General features: G+C 35.6%; 2 protein-coding genes across 7 annotated transcripts in view; one reads left to right on the forward strand and one right to left on the reverse strand.

The window, feature by feature from the left end:
- LOC105150141 (uncharacterized) overlaps nt 1-24,130 on the forward strand; it is a 208,075-nt gene that overhangs the window by 164,971 nt on the left and 18,974 nt on the right. The gene's annotated exons all lie outside the window — the stretch shown is intronic.
- The window catches only part of LOC105150136 (inactivation no afterpotential D), a 115,616-nt gene that overhangs the window by 6,948 nt on the left and 84,538 nt on the right, over nt 1-24,130 (reverse strand). For all 6 annotated transcript variants that reach the window (XM_087408614.1, XM_087408613.1, XM_087408617.1 and 3 more), the window contains 8 exons: nt 12,639-13,770; nt 10,506-10,610; nt 9,936-10,061; nt 3,748-3,924; nt 2,203-2,288; nt 1,652-1,868; nt 1,367-1,457; nt 807-1,003 (listed from right to left, as the gene is read on the reverse strand). In XM_087408614.1, coding sequence (XP_087264740.1) covers nt 807-1,003; nt 1,367-1,457; nt 1,652-1,868; nt 2,203-2,288; nt 3,748-3,924; nt 9,936-10,061; nt 10,506-10,610; nt 12,639-13,770 — 2,131 coding nt within the window. The remainder of the gene's footprint in view (nt 1-806; nt 1,004-1,366; nt 1,458-1,651; nt 1,869-2,202; nt 2,289-3,747; nt 3,925-9,935; nt 10,062-10,505; nt 10,611-12,638; nt 13,771-24,130) is intronic.

Raw genomic sequence — 24,130 nt, forward strand, 5'->3', positions numbered from 1 at the left:
ATAATTTTCAAATTATTATATTGGATAATTTTCAAATTATTATATAATTTTTTAAATTACATACCCACTTAAAATACTTTATATTTTAAAATTCTCTCATAAAATTTCAAGGCTTACAAAGGTTTTTTCCCTTAATTTTTCTCTGAATTTTTTATATAATTTTTCAGAAATTTCATGTAAATTTCATAGTTCTTCAGAATTTCTGAATAATTTTGTAACTCTTGAAAAAATTTCTCAGATTTTGCATACAAATTGAAACACTTTTCAAAAGTATCAAAAGAGTTTACGTTTTTTTAGAATTCTTTATACATAAATTCTAAAATATACTCTACATTTCTCATTCTATCAGTTCCTGATAAAATCTTATAAAATCTAAAAAAAAAAGTTTAAGACATCTTTTCAGAAATTATAAAATGAAATATTAGAATATTTTGGAATTTACATTTATAAAATATTTTAAGAAAAGACATAAACTTTCTCAATATATTAAAAAAAATTGTTTCAATCTTACATAAAAACTTTGACAAAACTTTTCACTAGAGTTTATCTTTATTATATTATCTGCAATAGAACTATGTTGCGTCCCAGCTTAGTAAATATACGTTCCAGACAGAAGCATCGGTGTTGTGTTATTTTCTCGAGAAAACCCGCAACGCGTAACGTCGCGTCGGGCGAGTTAAACGGATTATAGACGGCGCGTGAAACGAAGGTTAAACAACCCATCGAGGTAGGAGTCGAGGGGAACCGTGGTCGTAAATGGCACATCGTAAAAACGCGAGAGAGCAGAGGGGGAGTGAAATACCCACCTCTAATATCTCGTCACCGATAAGAAGCCCGCCATTTTTATGAGCTGCACCCTTTGGATTGAGACCGCAGATAAACACCGCCATTCGGTTTCTGTCCTTATGCCCCGCCAGAGAAATTCCCAAACCCCGCCGATCCTTTTCGAGGGTGACCATCAATACCCTATGCCCAAGATTCTGGTACCTCTTCTGAACCTTCTCTGCAAAATTAAAAAGACGTTCTCATGTTTGGTGGGGATCGATCGGCCGCGACATTGACCAACGAGTATCATCCGAAACGCACACATTGGATTTTACGTATTTTAGAATGATTTTAGAACGACATAATCTAGTTATCTTTCATATCGATCATGCGGATTGATTGATTGATCGGATACATAATAAAATTTATTATTAATGGAATTTCACTGTTATCAACCACCGAACGTAGCGGAGTGATCACACAGAATGAATATCGACCTCTTCAGTGACGTAAATAGTACATAAATATCAATTTCCAATTGTTTCTGAACCGCGAATTGTTTATATTTAGTACAGAATAGTACGTTATAGTATAAACTCACTGATCGTGTAGCCGAACTCGTCCTCTTCTTCCGGATCCGCTTCGATCTCCGCCTTCGTGCGCTTCACGTTGCCGGCGCTTCTCCGCGAGATCTAGACAAGCGATTTTTACTGCGTATTATTATCGACTGCTTTCCTTTTAGGAGACACAAATGTCACTTTATCCTTCTTGATATTCCATGAATAACAAAGATAGAATGATATTTGTGTCGATTGTTTCTTTTAAAAGGAAAGTAACTATCGTAGCGCAAGTAAGAATTAAGAACATCAGCTTTTGCTCGGGTTACCTCGATGCCGCTTTTCGTGTAAACGTTTCCTTCCAACATGCGTGTGTCCTCCTCGTCTTCCGAGCTCTCATCTGAAGAGTACTTGGGCTTTTGGGGAGGCTCCTTGGTGACGACAGTCGTCGCATAATCCTCTCGTTCTTCACTGACCTCACGAAGAATACCCTGATTCACGGGTGGCGACGGGGCTGTTTTTCGAATTGACTTCTTCATGGAGGATCTGAGAAATACAACGTCCACTCAAGAAAAATTACAGCACTCTGGCATCGACTTTTCATGTAACGCGAAACACTTGTGTACGAGAGATAACTGATAAAGAAAAAAAATGCGCATTTTTTATGAGCATTCGTATTTATAAACTTCTAAGAGGAATCCTATTATAATAATAATAGGATTCCTATTATAATGATAAATTTATATAATAATTTATTATTTATAATAATATAATAAATATAATAATAAATATAGATGCATATAATTATGATGGTTTACTAAATAGATAACTGAAAGTGAGAGAATTGAAAATAAAGTTTATAATTTTTCTATAATTATACCTTCTCGCACTGGAAATCGAGCCATCCGAACTTTTCGAACTTTGCCTCTGGGAATCCCCGCGCAAAGCGCCGTCCTCGAATCCTGGCTACGCAACAAATAAATTGACATTTTCAGAAATGGGGGATTAAAATCTCTTCCGATATCAATAAAATATTATTTTCTCTAAAAAAAACACACACACACCAACTAACAGTAACATCAATATTTCCTATTTACAACGTTACATATATAATGTGTTATATTTATATTGTTGAATGCACTGAAAAAAAATTTATTAAATCCCAATAATCGTATTTCTTTAAATAATACTAAGTAAACATTTATACTTATAGTAAATAAATAAATAAATATTTACTCAATAAAAAAATTTATTAAGTTAAATTAATTAATTTAATTTCTGAATCAAATAAATATATGTTTACATTTAAAATAAATGAGGTTTATTGTATAAAGTACTTTCCAAGACGATGTGCTTGCGAACTGTAATTGTATTACGTAATCCATTAAGAAACTATTACAATTAACAATAAATATCAAAAAGTATGAATTATCTATGTAAAATAAATATTATTATAAAAAAAATAGGAATTATGGTCGGGCTTAAAGCTCATATGAGCAGTAAATATAATTATTCTTACGACCACGCAGCTTGCATTAATTTAATTAGAACAAAAATAAACTTTACCGCAAAAATTGCAGTCAGCGATTCAATTAAAGAAATTAATTAGCGCGAAACACCGAGTGTCCCAACGCATTTCTCCCGCGCCATTTTGCCAATTAATGCGGCAATTGTGTTTGTTCCTTACACAGAAAGCTGAGGGAAAACATGAATCGTGCACCGCAATTTTTTAATTGATCATGATGAACGAATATATAAATTATTGCGGTCGATCCTACTCGCGTATTCAATGGCAAGATAATTATTTATCAAAGATTTCGTTAAAATTTCGAAAATTTTCGTTATCACAAAACTTTTTGATTTTTTGTCAAATTCAGAAATAACATAACATTTAAAATTCAAATTATAAAGTGTTTATGAAATGTTTATAAAAAGAATAATTATAAATAATCTTGTTTAAGGATGTACCAGATATAGTATCTATAAAAAGTAATTGGATACTTTCCGTATAAAAATATTATATATAATATATGCATATATATGAAACAGTTCAATAAGGTCAATATTTTTTTCAATAATACAATTTTATAGTTTAAATTAAAATCTTTTCATTTTATCTTAATTATTTGAAAAATATATGTGCCTACTTCTTCTTGAAATAAGATCCTTTGGATCCAGATTCTAAATTACCGTCAAACTTTTTATATTACTTTCAAATATAATGTAGAAAAATCTGTAATTTTTTCATTTTATTGAAAATTTAATTTTGTTTAATTTTAAATCAATGTGTAATGCATTCTTAACATTCACATAAATACATGACGATTATCACTATTAATCAGTGTTATTCGTGAATTTTTGAGAGTAAAAAATCAAATCGAGAACAGGTTATATAAACATATATGACATATGTGACGAAACCGACCTGTATTACTTCCGGTGTGATGGATCTCGCGGGCGAAACCGGCGGTGGTTTATGGCGAAAGGAGGTCGTTGGCGTTCCAGGACTGACACCGGAAGACGACGATGTATGAGTCTTGACGGTTTGCCTTCGGGTTTTGGAATCCCTTTCCTCCTGGACGGCGCCGCCGTGCTCCGGACTCTGCAACAATTCCGAGATTCTATCTTCCACTCTTGCGAGTTGCACACAAGCCAGCTTAGGTTCATTCCAATGTAACATTATCCCCCGCAGCGTTCTCCTACTTCGGAAGCTAACGTTGCTTATTGCGTCAGAATATAACACAGCATTAGTATTTAACATAAAATTATTAACAAATATATAATATAAACATTTTTATAAACTTGTAAACTTTTATAAACTTATAAACTTGTTACGACAGTACTCAATACTATTAATTCAGTTTTTTCTATCAAACTCAGACAAAGAAAATAATAATGAAATATTATTAACAATAATATATAAAAACTTACATTTAAAATATTGCAATGTTTTCAATTTTAATTGTAAAATAGAATACATACACAGTTATGTATGTATATGTATACACACCCACACACACACACACACAGCAAAAAAAAACTAAATACTTTAAGAAAAAGGAAATGGAAGTAGACAGCAAAAGGAAAATATATAGTGCAGATGGTCTCACGGAGTTGTTTGAAAGAGATCTACACTTATTTTAGTAACTAGAGATAAACTATGCAGACCATCTAGATAAACTGGAATGAATTAGTACAACGGAAATATTTGCTGAGCATCTTGAATTGTTGCCAAAGTAACTGCAATTGAGCGAGTTTCGTAACGTGTAAAACAGAATAACGATGCACGCTGGATTCCCGCGATGTCTTCTTTTCCTTTTCACGGTCGAAGGAGGAAATCAATCGATTTTGAGAAAATTACGATTTTTTTTCATAAATACATAAATAGGTGAAAAATGATAAATAGCTAAAGAAACTACGCTGTTAGAACGCAATAGCGATTCTTCATAAATAAATAATACAAATATCCGTTCGAAAACATTGGCTATAAAAATTATTTATGTATCCCATGTGTATAATTTTATTTTCTTTTTGGATGTTTTTTTCGCTTGCATTTTTCAAAATAATCAACTGAAATACGCGGACAGGATATACGTATTTCACTGGTTGGATATATAGCAGGAACGAAAAAGCACCCGTTTTGTTTTCCACAATCTCGACAAATTCGATGCAAATCAAATTAAGCACGATGCAACAAATTTTTATCACAGACGCAACAGTATTACATCATTTTTAGTAAAAGCGATATCCTCACTCGTGTTCGTAGTTTTTCTATAACAGTCCAAGCAATTCGCACAACTCATTTTGCTGATTAATGTCCTCTTTGTTCTACGAGATGAATGTACGTCAATGAAGAACTCTCTTATGAACACACAAGAATAATTAAAGTCGAATATATATATAGTAACACACGTGGACCAATCGGTCACACAAAATCGGTCAGCCTTGACTCTCGCCAACGCGGATTATTAAATTCCCTATTTTTCTTCGCTTTCGATCAATCAGAGTGACGGAATGCGACACTCGTTTGCTCGCTCCCGCACAGCTTCTTTTGATATTACTTGGAACAATCAATTTCGTTCTTCCAACAGAGCTTTCCAATAGAACCTTCCGAGAGTACGCTCGTAAGTCTACATCGTAAGTCAAAGTAAACTCGATTTACGATGCGATTTACAATTGTGTGTGTACAAAGGCAGTTACATCGCACGATCTTGACGAGAGTTAAGAGACTGGCGAGTGTTCATGATAGCAGATCGTCGAATTCGGATGGGAAGTGCCTCGATTTGTGCCGTCTATGCGTTTCTATTGATAACGTACGACGAAAAGTGACTCATTTGCGTCCAAAGAATCGATGCATCGCGACGTCTCGTGACGACTGAGCCGAGTGACATCAGGTAAACCGCCTCCGACCAAACGGTTTCGTGCACGAAACTGAAGTTCCCGCGAGCGAGGGCGAGAGAGGTCGGTGAACAGGGGTTGGCGCCGTTCATAAGGGGAGAGAGGGAGAAGTGGGCTCATCGATGGTCCATGGTGTCGATGATGGGCGCCGCTCGGTTGCAACGAGGTGAACCACTCTTTCCGGCGAACCGCATCAACTCACCCCGACTTTCACTGGCCATCGGACGAGTGCAACCCTTCTCGCGTCGTCTGTTCTTTATCGATAAACTTTCTGAACCGATGCATACAGTGCGATAAATTGATATAAAATAAATATACGTTTATTTCATTTCAACTTATTGCACCGTCCGTACTACTTTCAGAGAGAAAATTCATCGATAAAGAACAGATGGTCGTTTATGTCTATCCTCCCTTTCGAGAAAAAGAAAAAAATACGCGGTCAGTTGAGAAAAATCGGTGGTACAATTAGAGTCACAAAAACCTGTCTATATATTATTATTTTATGCGTGATTTTTTTTTTAAATGACAGTTCCTAAAATTCCGTTCTTAATTTTGAAGGAAAACAGCGTAGAAATTTAAGGATGTATCAGATGTATGTAGTTTCTACAAAAACTGAATTGGAAATTTATATTGTACTTTTCGTATAAAAATGAATATTATATGAAATAAGGTCAACATTTATATTTCACAATATACAGTTTTACAGGTTAAATGTAAATATTACTTTTTAAAAATATGTCTTATATTTCTTGTTGAAATAATTTTTTATTCGAGTTTTAAATCATCGCCAAACTTTTTACATTTCAAATACAGTATAGGAAAATCTGTAATGTTTTCATTTCATCAATTTTTGTATTTTGTTAAAAAATACATGCAATGCATCCTTAAATATATAATCATCAATAATATACATAAATTTATATATTTATATACAGCTTAATTGTAATAATTAATGGAACTTGCGTCTTTTGATGTAGTCGTTGGATCACGGATATTATCTAAATGCGTCCTTATAATACCAGCTTCTCATTCCTCGTCTCCTATGTTTGTCCTGATTTTACGTATCTCCATTGTTGTGCCTCTCTCTCTTTCTCTCTCTTTCCCCTCCCCCCCCTCTCTCCCTCCTCCTCGCTTCCCCTCATCGTAGAAATTTATTGGAAAGATCGACCGGGTGTATCATACACGTACAAGAGCTGTTCGTCAATAATGATTCTCATGTTCTCTCTTTCTTCCTCCACTTATCTCTCTTGTGCTTCCCCTTGTCCTCTCTCCATTCTTTAGCACCTTCACCGCACCTTCTCTTCCTCTTGTTTTCTCTCTCCGTTCTCCAATTCATTCACGATTGTGTATATGTATCTCGATATCGTTTATTCTCTCCGCACCGGTGGTTTCGACAGAATTGAACACACGGCCGATTGAAATTTCGGGGAAAGTCGATGTCGTTTTCAGAGACTGCCAATCGTGGACTGTGCATTTCGCCAACCCTCTGTGGCTGCAGCGAACAGGTGTTATCATGGAACTTGACACTTTCGTTGAAGCGGCACTTAACAATGTACAAACCAGGTAACAAACTTGTCTTTCCCTCGTGTTCGTTTCAGGCTAATTTCAAGGCATCAAAAAATAGTCCGTGCTCTTCGGTGAAGCCAAAAATAACACGACGGCTGTCGATGATCACGATCGCATGAAGGAAGTTATATTAGGCCCCAGTAGTTTGCTATTGAATAACGTCAATACATGTCGATGCTCAGTGTTAATTTTTAGCCGTCGGATCGCGCTGGGCGCGAAGGCCATGTCATAGTCGTGACAGATTGTTATATAAATTTTTTTCATCGATATTACGAGCTGGTTCGAGATACTGCATCGCTACCGTAATGACTAAAGTCCAGTTCTTCTTTATCTAGTTGTAATTGATGATTTTCTAACTTAACATGATAATGTAAAAATTGTGATTTTTCTAACAGTAATTAATTACTAAGCTAATGATTTTGTACACTGAAAAATATACAACATTTTTATAAATATTTGTTTGAATAGTTTTAATTAAGCAAATATTTATTTAGACGTAAACATATATTCGTTTGACACAAAAACCATTAATTTGATTCAACTATTATTTTTTTATTGAGTAATTTATTTTCTATAAGTAAATGTAGTACTATTCAAAGAAATATATATTAGGATTTAGTAAATTTTTTTTCAGTGTAATATAGTAATTTTGAAAATTATTTGCTACAAAATCATCAATTCAGTGATGAACTATAAATAGAAAAATACAATTTTTTTTGCATTATCATCATGTTAAGTTTAATCACAAATTAATCAGCAAATGAAAAACAGGATCACGCAAACATTGGGACGTGTGAGCATGGAGAAACGCATTAACAATCAAAGACGTCAGTGTTAAATTATATTAGTGCCATGTAACATCACCTCAAACATGCATATATATATCCACGATCTTAGGATACCAATACAAGAAAGACGAGAGAGCTCGAACCGGCGTTCCAAGCTCATGCTTGAAATCGTAAAAATTCGCGATCGCCGGATAAGATTTGTGATGACGCGGTAGGATAATAAAAGTCACCGAGCGGTGGAATTGTTTGCATTTTGCTTCGCGAAGTTTCTCGAGATCTATTCCGTGTATTGCCGCATATCGCTGCTTATTGCTGCATATCCCCGCATTTTGCAAGTACCGCGACACAGTATCCCGCATCCAGCGTGTTTCCTGCATCCAATTTCGCGTAATGTGTCTATCGGCGACAGTTTGGAAGCAGACGACGTTAAACGGCGAAGCGCCTAGGGCCGCTGCCATTCAATGACATTACGGAGTTCAATTTCGCCCTGCGTGGGTCTGATGACGGCGGTAATGTCCGGTTGGCGGAATCGATCGTTCGGGTACGGGTTAATTGCGAAGTGAAACTTTCGTGCTTTGTAAATCGAGTCAGCTCAGCGGTACGCGGATTTATAATGGCAACCTTGCCGAAGGTCGTAGCAAAATCTGGCTTTCCGTTTGCCCGTAAATTGTCATTAAATGCACAAGCGGAATAATCCTTAGATTACATTGTGAAATGTCAGAAGTACGAACCGTTAGAGACAGAAAGATAGAAATTGGATTATGAAAGTTTATTTAAATTTGATATCTTTGGTTCTGTTCATGATTGTGTTTCAAGAAAAAAACTTCGCGCGATATCTAGACTTAGGTATGTATATAAGTTCACGCAGAAATATTCAGTACACTCCAAGGAATATATAAAAGTCGAGATGATTTTATTTTGATTCTTAATGTCGATAAACAGTTAATTTTTGTAACAATAAATCATTATTTTGACATTAAAATAAAGTCATTTTGATTTTCAACATTTCATGTTGATGTGATGTATTTCTTTGATATAAGATCTATTTTAATACGAAAAATAGAATTTTTCATATTTAATTAGATTTAAATTTGTATAACTGAAAAAATTTATAACAAGAGGACATAACGTATTACAGATATTCTCAAATGATTTGATTGCCGAATATATTAAAGATAACTCGATAAGTTATCTCCATCGCCTATTAATTAATATCATGTCTTAATAAGCTTTGACTGAAAATACGTACTTGGCACACCCCAGCCGTATTTGAAATTACTCTCCCGCAAAGATTACTTAACGTAAAAGAAAAAGTACATCGTGAAAAGTTGCAGACTATAAAACGACGTGTAACGTAAACGTTACGCGAGTTACTGGAGCAATGTCGTAAATTTCAGTGGCTGTAAAGGGTTTAGCTGCACGTCGTGAATTTATTTCCCTCAGGAATGTGGAGACTTTTTCATGAGCAGGAATAAGGCTTACTTCCAATAGAATATAACTAACATGCAGGCAAGCAGCGCTTTTTAAACAAAATATTTATATTCACTGGCCATGATTAATTTCTCTTTTTAGAAAAATGAAAGAAGCACGAAAGAAGAAAGTTAATAAAAAAAAGGTTAGTATTCTTCCAGATCGTCAGATTCACATTTCGTCATTATAATATATTTCGCATAATTCTCGAACGAAAAAGTCGAAGAAAGGAAGACATCGATGGAAAAATAAAAGACCTCTTCGAGTGATAAAAGGAGCAGCGCTCAAAAAACTTTTGTAACAACGTTAAAGCCAGTTGACAAACTCAAGCTCGAGAAAACGGGCAAAGTGGAAACATCAATATTCCGGATAATCGTGATCAAGAGCTTACCAAATTCACCAAGGACTGGACGAGAAGACTGACAGGATTTCCGGCAGCTTGTATAACTTCCACCGCACGCTCATGCGTACTATGCCGCAGGTCGACGCCGTCCACCTCAATTATTCTATCTCCAATCTGAAAGCACACGCGTAAGAGCGAATTAAGTCCAGAAATGGTCGAGATAGGTCGCGGCAATTGACTATTAAATTTTCACGCATTCGTGAATGCTGTTTCAATTCAAAAATTCAACTCTCGCGAGTTGAGAACGAAAGAAACACGGTGAAATGCGGTGGATAGCGTTAAGATCGCGAAATTAAATTTATTTTTACGAAATAAAAATTACAGAGCAAAGCGCGCTGAGCGTCTACACGTTTATATTAAAACATGTTTGCGTTTGCACAAATGTAAACTTTGGCCGTGATAAAATCTTTATTGAGGCAAAAATCGCGTAGTTCTCTTCTTCCAGCTTTATTAAAGTTTTTATGTTTTTGCAAGTTCCTGGAGATGCAGGAACTGGATGGAGAAATACAATTTCCGCGGTCGATGATAAAGGGGATCGTTTCAAGAAAACTGTATTACCTTGAGACCGCCGGTTCTGCCGGCGGGACTATTCGGCAGAACATTCTTTATGAATATCCCAGAAATGTTTTGCGTCTTGCTGGGTCCGCCATTACGCAGATCGACCTGAAACAAGAATCAATCGTTGTTCAATACCTACTTGTTTAAAACTCCCTAACCGGCAGGATCAACAGAACCACGATTAGTCGATTCAGCCGCTGACAATTTCACTGTTTAATCACAGTTGGATTTAATTTAACGTCCTCTATAACTGTCTCTAACTCCGTTAACTCTGAGACCACGTCGCAGACAGTGGGAATTTGAGACAGATATCCAGCCACCCATGATTTCTAAATTCCCCGCTTCAATTTCCTCTCGATCATTTATTCTCATTAATCTTCCATTGGTTTGTTACCGCATCGTCATTGGCTAATCCAATTAAAGCAATTATTTAACATTACAATTCAGCGTGTGCGTTGAATAATCAATTGCGTTTTTCCTTCCTCCCCACTCGCGAGTAGAGAAACAAACGTACTTCTTCATTTAATTAGTAGCAAATTCTATTTTGCGCGATCACTACGTTATTTATTGGTGGATTATAATCTTCGCACCCAATCCTCGTGTCCAAAATCAATTATTTCTCTGTAACTACATGAAGGTAGTTATACAAATAATTATACAGTTTAATTGGATACAGAATCATGTTATACCCAAATGCCCAGTCCGATAATACAATAATTTGTATAAAATGTAATTTTGAAGAGCTTTTAAGGCAACCACGAGCTTGTTAAAACCAAAGCCGATGATCCTATTATACCTTCTTGCCGGTTTAACGTCAAAAAATTACTCGGCTGCGCATTAATGCACTTCAACCGATGCACACGCAACTCGTATCATCGATATGGCTCAGTGTGCATCGATAAAGAGTTAATTGATTAAATTCTATTCGTCAAGTCTAGCAGTCCTGATTCGCATCGTTCGGTGGCGATCAATAAAAAGCATTTAACCCGCGTCGCACATGAGGAATTTATTCGCGAGATCGCAGGGTCGAATCTATTAAACTGATGTTTGAAGCCCGCCATGAGCGCGTGCACGTGACAGTTTATTACTTGTTAAAATCCAACATTAATTATTGGGCTGAATTATTGAATTACAGATGTGGATTATCCAACGTGAGATAGATCCATCAAGATGTTCGTTTACCGACGGCCATCTGGCTCGACCTACTTCGACTTCAACTCTGTTCGAATGTTTCAATAGCTCCGTCGTTGCATTCCCGATTTTAAAGGCGAGCTATAAAACATCAAGGGCGATATCGACGGGGCCAACACTTGTCTGCTCGCAGCTATATTTCGTTGCGCGCTAATAAAAGGAATACGAAAAATTGTGACTGGATAATTGTGACTGCGCGCGAGAAAACGTATATAATAATTCAGGATTATCGTTCTTTGCATCGATTGAATCTCGGGAATTTGTAAAAATAAACCTCGCAACCATATACGATCTTCGCTCATATTGTAAATTAGATTTAAATAGATCAATCCCCATAATAGAGCAATTATATAAGTAATGTAGCAAGAGAAATGCAACGTCATAGTTGGAAGATATTAAATAAAGGATATACTTATAATTCAAGATTGTCTGTCTTTGCATTGATCGAATCTCGGAAATTTGTAAAAATAAATCTCGCGATATACTACGTGCGATATTCGCTCATGTTTTAAATTAGATTTAATTTGATCAATCCCCATAATAGAGCCATTATAAGTAATGTTATAACAAGAAAATTAATATGATGCCATAATTAGAAAATATTAACAAAAAAAAAATGTTAAAAACCGCTACTTAATATCCATTTTTTAAAATTATATTTATGTTTCTTTGTCATTTGAAAGTAATAACAATATACACAAAAAAGTTTGTGTGACAAAGTTTTGTGTGTTTATCAAATATACACTCAGATAGTAACTGAACGGCTATCTGAGTAGTATTTTAAAAAAACAAACATGATTGATAACATTCTAGAGTTTGTTTTTTTTATAAACATACATTACCAATGATTTGATGTACACAAAACTTTGTAACCGAACCTCTTTATTGCTTACCCCTGTATATACTGCTAGATCGCATCTCTAAACATAAACTACATCGTACCTTTCCACCAACGATGCTGAGTCCTAGGCTGGTCTTCGGCTCTCTGTATATCTCCACCAGTCTCTCGGGACCCCAGTGCTTCGACCAGGTGACGTCGCCATCATGCTCCCTGTGTGTGACGGTCATATCCCCTTTTCCCTCCACGAAGACGACAGTCGGAAACTTGCGTGGCGAACTCGAGCTCGACGAGGGCGAGCTCTCGGTCTTCCTAGAGATCGAGCTGACTGGTCTACTCTGATGCGCGTGCTCCGGACGATCGGCGCTCGCTTGATCAACCTCGAGCAGCTCGTCGTCGCTGCATTGGATTGCCTTCGACTCCTGGTAGGTCTGTACCTCGACCTCACGCCGCGGACTACGCAGAATGTCTTCTCGGGAAGAGGATCTCGATCTAACGGACGTTCTCGTAGAGATGTCCTCAGGGATGCATTGAATGCTCTTCGATTCCTGCGTCTGATCCGCAGCGTCGCCTCTCGTGAGATCACCCAGATCATCCAACGAGCACTGAACGCTTTTATTCTCGCCCTGAGTCTGTGTTTGTACTTCCCGTCTGGGACTCTGGAAATATCTCTGGCCGATGTGGAAGGGGCTGATCCTGGGTGGTTCCTCGTACGGACTTGTCACACTTTGTTCAGGGCTACACTGTGTACTCTTAGACTCCTGCACAGTCTGCGTTTGTACATCGCGCTTCTCCTTGGGTGAATATTGCGTTTCTTTGAAGCTGTGCTGGATCTCGTCAAGACTTTCCTCGTAAACTTCGCGGGTCCAACTCACGGGTACTTCCTCAGGCAGGTCCTCTAACGAGGAGGTGAATATCTCGTGAAACAAATGATCCGATTGGCTCTCGAGTGTTTGACTTTGATACTCGAGCGAGTGCTCCTTGCAGATCAGATCCTCCTCGTGCTTACAAATCGCTTCCTCCAACAACGGCGAGCGTTTCTCCCGCGAAGGGGTCGTCTGCTCATAACCACGTGCCTCCCTCGTGTCCTTAGCTTCTTGTCGTGATAATGGCTCCTTTTGTTCTTCTCTTCGAGGATCTTGCGCCGGAATCGCACTGTCGGCAACTTCGCGAGGAATTGCGAGGTCCTTCTCAACACGGATGGATCCCTTGGATTCGCGTCGAACTTGGAACTCACTGGAGAAAACCAGGAAAACCAGAGGTCACAGAGAGGAAGGAAAATCCACGGTCAGTCGACAGCTTCGTGTCTAGAGTTTTAATGATGCAGCAAAAGGCCGCCGCGCAAAGCCGTCGTTGACGGTAAATGAGTCTTCGACGTTGTTATCTGATCAGACGTAATTGCGTACAATGGCTTTCTTAATTGCAGCGATCCGCTTGTTATGTAGTCAGCGGTATAAAAAGACTGGCCGATTGCTGAAGTCATTTGGTACTGTCGAATACTAGACACTCGATATAAATCAAAAGCGATTGCTCTTATCGGTAGAATTATGTCTCTTCAGTACACGAAAGTAAAATTAAAATAATTCAGCCATTTATATTCTTCGCGAGCGACAAAGATACTTTTATATTCTACTATTCATGAAAATATGGATTGAACCAAAAATGAATACGTTTGCGATGATTTATGATAAAATGTAAATAATATCTTCTTTTTTAACCCTCTGTCCGCAATTCGGATCTTTTTGGCACAAGCGAAATTTTATTTCCAAATTTTTTCATTTTTGCTCAAATTTCAATTTTTATTAAATGAAGATTTTAACATTTAAATTAAAAAACTATTTGGAAACGTGGAGATGTTGAAAAGTAATTCTGAATTTTTCCACATTTTTTGAAAGTCGACACTATTAAAGGAGCAATGGTTCTTTTGGGTTAAAATAATATTTTGTTATTTCTAGCTTCTTGTGGTTAAAATGTAAATCAATCCATGTCTGTGGTTAATTTGAAAGTCCCTATTAATGTCCATATTAATATATGCACTTATTTCAGTAAAATTTAATATTTCCTTAATTTAAACTGTTTAACTCTATCGTTTTAGTTAAATTAATGACATGTTGAATAAGAGCAGTGATGACTACAAAAATGATTAAAATAAATCAAATTGTATATAATTTTACATTATAAATATAATAGTATAGAATAGTAAAAAAACTTGGATTGGACAAAGAATTCACATTGCAGATGAAAGGTTAATTGGCTCAACAAGGAATATTTGTACGAACGCAAGATTGACATAATTAATACGAGAAGTAACAGGACGTGAAGGATTAAAATATTTTCTCATTTCTTTATCCTCTTTGCCTCTTTATAAAATAAAAATGCAATTAAAAGCATAAAAGTTTTACATCATGATATCTCTCACCGAACCTATTTCTCGTAGCATGCAATTGAAATGAGAGGATTGTATAACGGATGATAATATAGATGGGCTTATTGTTTGTCTGTGTTGGAGCGATATTCTCGATGTGGAACGTGCGCACATTTTCGATATGTACACACGCGAACACAGTATAAATCCCGCACGGAAACGTGACAGACCTACCACTGTATTTGCTTTTAGCAGAAAATCTCCCATTCGAATGGTTATGATATCTCGACCAAAAATATCTCGAGATTTTTCTCGAGCCTCGGATTCGTTTGGAATATATAACACTAATACTATCGTATCCATTATCAACATGAAATCCTATTTTCAGACTTTGCTGCTGTAATGCATTTGTTTGATACGCATGTTTAACAAAAACAAGAAATCTAAAATGCGAAGTATGAACTCGTGCGAACTCTGATATTTCTCACGTTGCGGAAACTTGTGGGAGCTCGGTTAAAATTTTCTAACGTATTCGTTGCGTGGCATTCTTCCAAATCAATTTTGTAATAGCGGATATCTAATTTATACAAAATCTACATACCGTTAGATATTAAAGAAGCAATTATAACTTAATTTTTTGACTTAAATAACATTGTCATTTTTACTATTAGGTGTTGGAATTAATTCGTAGCGTTTTATAAGTGATGGGAAGTACTTTCATTAATGTATTTTTTAATGCTCATGTGAAATAAATAACATTCTTTCATTAAAAAACGCTACGAATTAATTCCAACACCTAATATCATTTTTACTATCATATGTGTGTCAAAATGTAAGTCAATCCATTTCCGTGTTAGTTTGAAAATAAACCATTTATAAATAAGTGCAACCAGCAATGTATAAATGTATAAATGGTAACCTCTAAGTGCACTTAGAGCAAATAATAAACTAAATTTAATATATTTATTTTTTTGTAGTGAAATTGTTCAATTCCATTATTTTAGTTACATTAGCACATTGAGTTGAATAAGAGCAGTGGTCTCCATAGAAATGATTAAAAATGACTCAAATTTTGGATACAATTTCACATTGAATCTAACAGTGTACAGATTTGTTTAACAGTTTACGCAGAGCAATCTGAGAATCTTTACGTAACTCGCAATTCTCTAATTTAAATAAACTTCAAAACAACTTCATCTACAAAACATATTAAATACAAGAGGAATTTCCCTCGCGGCGTGTTTATACATCTATTATAATTGCAATGCGAGAACGGCGAGACCAATTAAGCTGATTGTTTCTCGCGAATTTTATCACGCGAGATATCGAAAAAGAAATTCGCATCAGTTGTTTAGTTACTCGTAGATTCTAATGATAAACGACGCTTACGGAACGTTCTCCAACTTCCGTTATCCAAACGGGACGCGTCGTTTCCGCTTTCGGTCCCGACGGGTCTATCCGACGGATCGCAAACGTCTCTCGAGAATGAGCGAAAAAGTAAGAGTATACAAGTGGGCACTTGTCGGGAAGCTCGTTGGAGAACGCAACGCAAGAGGAACTCCGGACACACGAAAGTCTTTTCGTTTCCTTACGTTGCGCGAGAGAGCCCGAGGTGTTCACTGTCTCGTGTGTGTCTCTGATAGCCGGTACTCACTGCCGTGCGTCACTGCAACCTGGCTTCCTCTGATCTAATAAATAACACTCGTCGGAGCGCATGCACACGTACACGTGCACGCACACGAATGATGAGACGGCGCGCAAACGCGACGATAACGTGCCGAGCGTGGACGCACGCCGACTGCCGTGAAGGCGCGGGCGACTACTAGTGCGACTACTCGCGAGACCGCGAGAGTAGAATACTGCGTGCGCGCGCTCTGCGCCCGTGAGGGAGTTGATTCCTGCGTATGTGCGTACACGCGTGCATAGCTGCTTAAGCTGCCGCCCATTGAGCGCGCGTATGCACGTGCACGCGGTTCACCTCTGTGCGTGACTCGTCTACAAGGTGTGCAGTGCTCATCTATAATTCTTAAGCCCATTCTATAATTGAGTAAATATAGTTTGAGTGGCGCTGCAAGAATTGACCAATTACGGTTTAATATTTTTCTCATATTCTACTGTGATTAGTCAAATTCAAAGCTGCGTTTTTTTATACGGCCACAACATTTTACAACATGTAAAACTCTCTTCTATTCGCTCTTTCCCCTTCAATTCCTTTGTTTCGCTCTTTTTTGCCGCTATTAAGTTCGTATCAACACGCTTTAAATTTATTTACTTTAATTGTCAGTATTTTCTATATTAATTCCGATCTTTTTAATTATCTCCGTTTACTATGTAATAAGTCTGCGTTTATTATTTTAATCATGCTTTTTTTGAGTATAATTGCAAAAATAACATTGTACAATATTTACTAAGCAAGAAATCTTATCTTTCTGGAATTGTATTTTTTTTTTAATTTATAATTTGTAATTCGTTTCGTTTTCTGGGAAGTAGTAACAGTAATTATGCTCAAATCATTCTTGGCCTCTACCTTCTTAAAATTATCGAGTTATTTACTAAGCAAGAAGCTTTCTGGAATTGTACTAATTTCTCTGTAATTTGTAATTTGTAATTTGTTTTCTGGGAGGCTTAATAAGCAGTTTTGCTAGTGCCTCACCATTTGTGTATGCTTTGTAATTTTTCTATACACAATAAAATAAATAATAATAATTAGTCAATTTTTACAACTACACCACTTAAAGTATATTCTACACTTGCGTAAGCATTGTAAATAGTTGTAGTTGTAAGAATTGATTAATCACAGTCGAATTTGAAAAGAATATTCGACCGTGATTAGTCCATTCTTACAACTACAACTTTATAACTTTACAACTCTACAATTACGCTTACGCCAATGAAAAATGAACTTTATGGGCCGTCTACAACGGGAATGATATCGTGTAGTGAGCTATAAACTGTAAAAAATTGATTAATCATAGTCGATTATTCTCCTCATTTAACTATAGGTCGATTTCTTACCGCTTACAACTTAATACACCATATTATTCCTATTGTAGACGTCCTTTATAACGACAGTTCGATATCGTTACGTTGTCATTATGAAACTTTTTTTCCCATACATGCTTTTTTATCTATGTAACGACAATATAACAATACCGACACTATCGTTAAGAGTTGTAGAACTGGAATACTGGAAAGCTTATGTAATGACAATAAGACGGACTTCAAAGTTTTGACATAAACGTTTACGGGAAGTGAGTTAACTGATTCATCTAAATTCGCAGTCGACATCAATTAAAAGTAATATAACATTTATGTTATAATTTTGAACTCAAAAATGTAACTATTATGTAATACTATGTGTCATATTACATTTATATTGTCAAATTCAAAATTGTAATATTATATAATGTTATGTTATGTTAATTTTACTTACTGTTGGGTTCATTTGAAACTGAATCATGAAGCTGAACACTGCGTATTAAATTAGCATAAATTATAGCCAATATGAGTTATCTTTAAGCATTTCTTTAATTTGCTTCTTATTTAATATGTCGTTAATTTAAATAAAATAATGAAGTTAAACAATATATTTCAAGAAAATTATATTAAATTTGTATTTAAATTTAACATTCCAAAAAACGTTTCATAAATTTCAGAAAATCGTTTTGTCAGAAAATCTCAAAAACCTTCTGAAAAACTTTCTTAGGCCAATATTCATAATTGGTTCTTACATTTAAGACCGTCTTAAGATGCACTGCTTTAAGATGTCATAAGTCAATTACAAAGCCGTAATAACATCTTTATAAGACATTACTCGAGACAGTCTTAAAGTAAGAACGGACCGGCATTGGACATTTATATTACGTGTGTCAGTTTGTTGAAAGAGAAGTAAACGTGTACAGCACGCGAATGTAAGAATATGTATGTACTTCTGCGTGTATGGAAACTTACAAGGCGGTACATATACATGTATATCGTGCACGGGAATGGCGTTCGCAGGAAGTGAGAGTGTACGAACGTGTCGTTGAATACACACGAATACACGCTATGCATTACGGGATCGTTTATATACACCGAATGAGGTAGCTGGAAGTTCGTATTGAGGAGATTGAGCGAAATCGGAATCAGCGTGTACGCGTACTCGGGAACACGTACGGATTTGCGCGAGCTGATTTGCGAAGGCGTATGTGGGAGATTCGTACGTGTACACGTGCCAAAATGTAGGCCTTCCGATACGTGCTTGGGAAATACACGTATGTGTTATGCGCTTCGTTATGTATTCGCGTTATACGTATTTAAGCGCACGTGCGTGGATGCGTGTTCGTTTATGTATGTGTATATATGTGAGCGCATGTAGTTAGAGGAGTAATCCGAACAGCTCGTACCTACCGAACCAATTTTCGATAAATGAGCGCTCCATTGTCGAACAGCGCGGAATTTCTCGAGATTCGTGGCCGTAACTTTTCGTTGAAACGACAAAAATATTTCCATCCGGCTAAATTGAATTTCATTTTCGATTACAGCACATTTGTTACTTCCGATTTCCTTCAATTTTAATTATTGTCGTAAACATCGAAAAAAAAATAATTTCTCTTTGATACGTCCACAAAAATTATTTAATTTCCTAATGACGTAAGTGATTATTGATGCAAATGATGTAACGCTCTTTCTCTCAATTTACACGATACATTTTCTATTTATAGATTCATTATGTAAACGTAATTATTCCATCAAACGTTTCCTGTTTAAGGGCTAGTTAATTATTCGACGCAAACTGTAGGTTATTATATAACTAGGAATGAACGTGCAGAGCACGGTGCTGTTCAAACGGCAGCGGTAACGTTATAAGGATTAGGATTATCTCGTTGTCAAATTAGAGAGATAAATTGTGGTCTTTGTAGACGCATCGGATACATAAGTACACACGCACACACATCAAACGTGTACATATATTCAATAGAGACGCTACGGAGAAACTTTTACTTTACAGATAAGTGTTATTCTTTTGCGCGTGATTCCATTTCGCATGCGTTATATGTATGTATATACATATGCAAAAGTTGTTTGTATATGCTCTCTTTTCCTCTAATGTCTTTCCTCGTGATTGTATGCTTCCATTGGACGTTCCTTTGCTCCACAGTCGGATTTATCTCGTCTGATTTAAAAAAAATGTATGACTAGCAATAAATTTGAATTACTGACAAAGATCCTATGACATAATCTAGTCATAAACGATTTTCTCAAAATCTTATGAGAGAGAAAGATACATATTTTCTTCCTGTCCATATGTATATATTATCACTTTAACTTATACTGTCTCATTCCATAATCTAGCAAATTCGGTTGGATGCACTCAATTCGCAATGGTACACATTAAAGCCGTCATACACAAATATACATGTTTATATAAATAGAGAAGCGAATTAAGCCGCGAAATCTTTGATATATTTTATTTTACTATTAAATTAAATATTTAATGTTTCGAAATATTTGCATTTTACACTCAAATTAAATTAGAGTATAATGACTTTAATGTGCATTTATGCGCATTGAGTGCATCCAACCGAATTTGCTATTAATTTAAATTGTAGAATGAGACAGTATAAGTTCAAATAAATTAATATGATGTATAAGGAAATATATGTACTCTTCTCTCTCGTACACGAAAAAAATGGTTTTGCTGAAATCTAAAAAATTTAGATAGATATATCTAGCTAGAATTTTATAGATACTTGATTTGAACAAAACCATTCTTCTCATATATTTTAATAAAATCGTTTATGGCCAGATTCTGTTAGACAGTTTCTTTTCTACTTGTGCCGCTTCAAGATTTACAAATGTGCGCGCGAAGTGACACAATTGATGGCGTTAAAATAACACTCGAGTTCGGAATATTAAGACACATGGAACAATGGTTAGTATTATAAATGTGATTAAAACGCTGTGGTAGAGAACATCCTAATTGACTAGCGAGAATGATGTCATAGTTAGCGCTAATTGTTCTTCAATTCGCGAGAAATAACACGTTTACATAGTCATAATTCATATTCATATATCCATACAGCGGTTGCCTGAATATTTGCGATATCACGTACATATATACTCTGTCAAAAGTGGAGCAGCAGCGTTTTAAGGTCAAAGTTTAACTGTCGTGTATTTTTTTCCGCAGTGTGAAACTTTGAACTTTTGATATTACGTATCTTTGGCAATTAAACACGAAATTAAAATTTTAATACGGTTCATGTGAAAAATTAATTGAAAAAAGATAACGCTTCGTTTATTCGCGAAATGCTGTTGGAAGGCAAAACAATTTGAAATGCTGTTGGCCTGGTTTATCCTGAACCACGAGCCCTCACATATGAGTCTCTCATTCATTTCTGTATATTTTGCGGTGCCCGCGTGCGCGCTTATTACACGCTTCGTTTCGCCTCTCTATATTTTTCTTACGCATCGCGCTTATCCATCCTCCATACGACCAGCCATTCCCGCTTCTTTTGTACCACGTCCTCTTTTTAACCGCTGAAGTTCCCATTCTTCTCCCCTCCGCCCACCACATCTACTTCGACGTCCTTACGTCTTCGGCCTTATCTCTCGACAGCCACCGGCAATTCCGCGCGTCTCTCCTCTCCATCTATCGTCCGTCTTTGCTCCTTTGCGATTCCGTCACGTCTCTCCACCTCTTCCTCCACCTCCTTCTTTATAACGACGCTTTTATCTCTCCTTATCCTCAGCGATGTCACATCGTGCGCCACATCGTGTTTGTCCCCGCCGGCTCGAACTCCCCGTCTTTTTCTACTCCGCAGTCTGCATTATCCGTCCGGATGCATCGCGTCCGCTCGTCTTTATGTCTCGAACCGACGCGCGTCGATCTTCTCTCCGTTCCGCTGTATTCGCCTCTTTTCGCTACTCTCGCAGCTCGTTACATCACGTTGCTCTCCGTCTTCGTCTCTTTTTCCGAGTGTCCCGGTGTTAATTCGTCTCTTTGATTGCGTCTCTCTGGCTTTCCCGTATCTACACTGTGTATCTTCGCGACGCGGGCTGATTCCGACTGATTCCTCTCCACTTCGCCGGTTGCACTATGCTGGTCTCTTACGCCCTTTTCTACTGTTCGAACTGATATCTTGTTCACCCCTTATCATCTCCCCTGCCGCTCGTCGACATCGTTGTCATTCTTTGTTAAGCTTTCAGAAGCTGTCTAGGTCTACTTTGCGTCCCGAGTGTACGTTTTTATCCAGACGTGTCCGATTTCATCTCAGGACCGACTCTATCCATCTTTTTATACTTCGCTGTTTCTGATAGATCATGAATTATTCAAAGATGATGCACATTTATCTTTCGAACATGATAGCAGATATTCCAACGGAATTAATTTCTCGAACGTGTATTATATAAATGCAATTTACGCAAACAGAACATAAAATCATCATCCAAATGACATCCAAAATTGAAAATGATTATTAAAGTCAGTCTTCGATCAATCATGATTTATTTTAACGTCAAAGTAACATTATCATGGTTTGTCGTTTAAAAAATTCTATAAACTTTTAACTTATATTAGTGTAATCTGTTAAATAACAGGAATAATGGTAATACAATCCTTTGGTTTAACATTATTGTTATTTTTAAGTTTTATGTGTAATAAAATAAAAATGTAAATTAATCCATTTCTATAGTTAGTAATTTCAAAGTAAACATTATATCAATGTATTTAGTAAAGAACTAAAGAACCTAATTTAATGGATAATAATACATTAATTTAATTTTCTTATAAACTAATAAAGTAAATTAATTTAACAAAGTAATTTAATCTAACAATATAATTTAATTTTCTTAAATTAAGTTATTTAATGTTTATTGTTTTTAATTAAATTAACAACATATTGAATAAAAGCAGATAACATAATAAATCATTAAGAATAATAAAAAATTGAGTATAATTTGATATTATGAATTTAACAATATAATATGAGCGTTAAAGAATAATTACAGGTACATATATTGTAGCTGTGAAAAAAGATACTAAATAAAATAGATAAATCTGCTTGATTGCGAGTACAAAAACAGCCGAACTTTATTTCAGGAGTAGAAAAAATAAATAAATACCGCACTTTGAACCGTAACATTGCGTGTGCCGCATGAGATTCCAACGTGAATACGAGTGACCCATAAAAAAAATAGCACTTCGCGTTAAGTGCTTTCTTGCGTGGATGTAACTCTCAATGTGTGTGCTGCGAGAAGTTTGTTAAATCGTAAATGTAAATGGCGGTGAAAAAATTTCTGGTGGACAATATGGAAGAAAAGCAGAATAGAGAATTAAAGAAAGATGCTTTTAATCGCATTTTGCTTTTTAACAAATTAAAAAAGAACAATGGTTCTTTTTATTTTTTAAACAGGTCAACAATCGATAAAAAACATATAAATTAGTTACTGACAAATAGAATTTCCTACAACCATAATGAGATATAGATATAGATTTATTTAATTTTTTTTTTTTTAATAATTCAATTAATATTTTAATTGTCTTAAAATCTATATCTATGTTTGATTAAAAATAATTTTACTAAATATTTAATTTAAGAGACAATATTAAATTACATTAAGATTTTAAAAAACAATTGATTAAAAATCAAAATAGCGTGTTATTACAGATTTATTACGTTCAATGCTGAGCTTTAGCAATCAAAGTGTTAATACAATATAATTATTTATGAATCAGAAGTGGATTTTCTTTTCCTCTCTTCTCAATTGTATATCGTGGATAATTTTGTTGTGAAATTCCATAATTATGAAATTCATGCTTAGATAATCGAGATTATTTCTGTTATTATTGTTGAAACTTCCGGATATTTTCTTTAAAGAAACTACAAAATTTGTGGATTATCTCCGTATCTTGATCACATTATTAAATACCAACGTTTCGTGAACATTGCAATTTACTTCATTAGAGCGAAAAGCAACCTGATACTTCTTGTCCTAATGAAGAGAACTACAATGTTCACGAAATGTTGGCATTTAAGAGAGATCTGTGATAGCTCGTAAAACTTTATGTATCTTCTTATTTACGTTACTCAATGTATATTATATTAGCACATTCAATGCCGGGCCAATTTTAAATAACTATCATCATGCCGCAATATTAGTACATTAGACCTTCTTTTACAATAATTTTTGCAATTTTGTTAAACTACATATATTTTTACCATCATAAAATATATGTAAAATTATTTAATA

The sequence above is a fragment of the Acromyrmex echinatior genome, chromosome 8 (genome assembly GCF_024713525.1).
Source record: "Acromyrmex echinatior isolate Ae372 chromosome 8, ASM2471352v2, whole genome shotgun sequence".
Lineage (NCBI taxonomy): Eukaryota > Metazoa > Arthropoda > Insecta > Hymenoptera > Formicidae > Acromyrmex > Acromyrmex echinatior.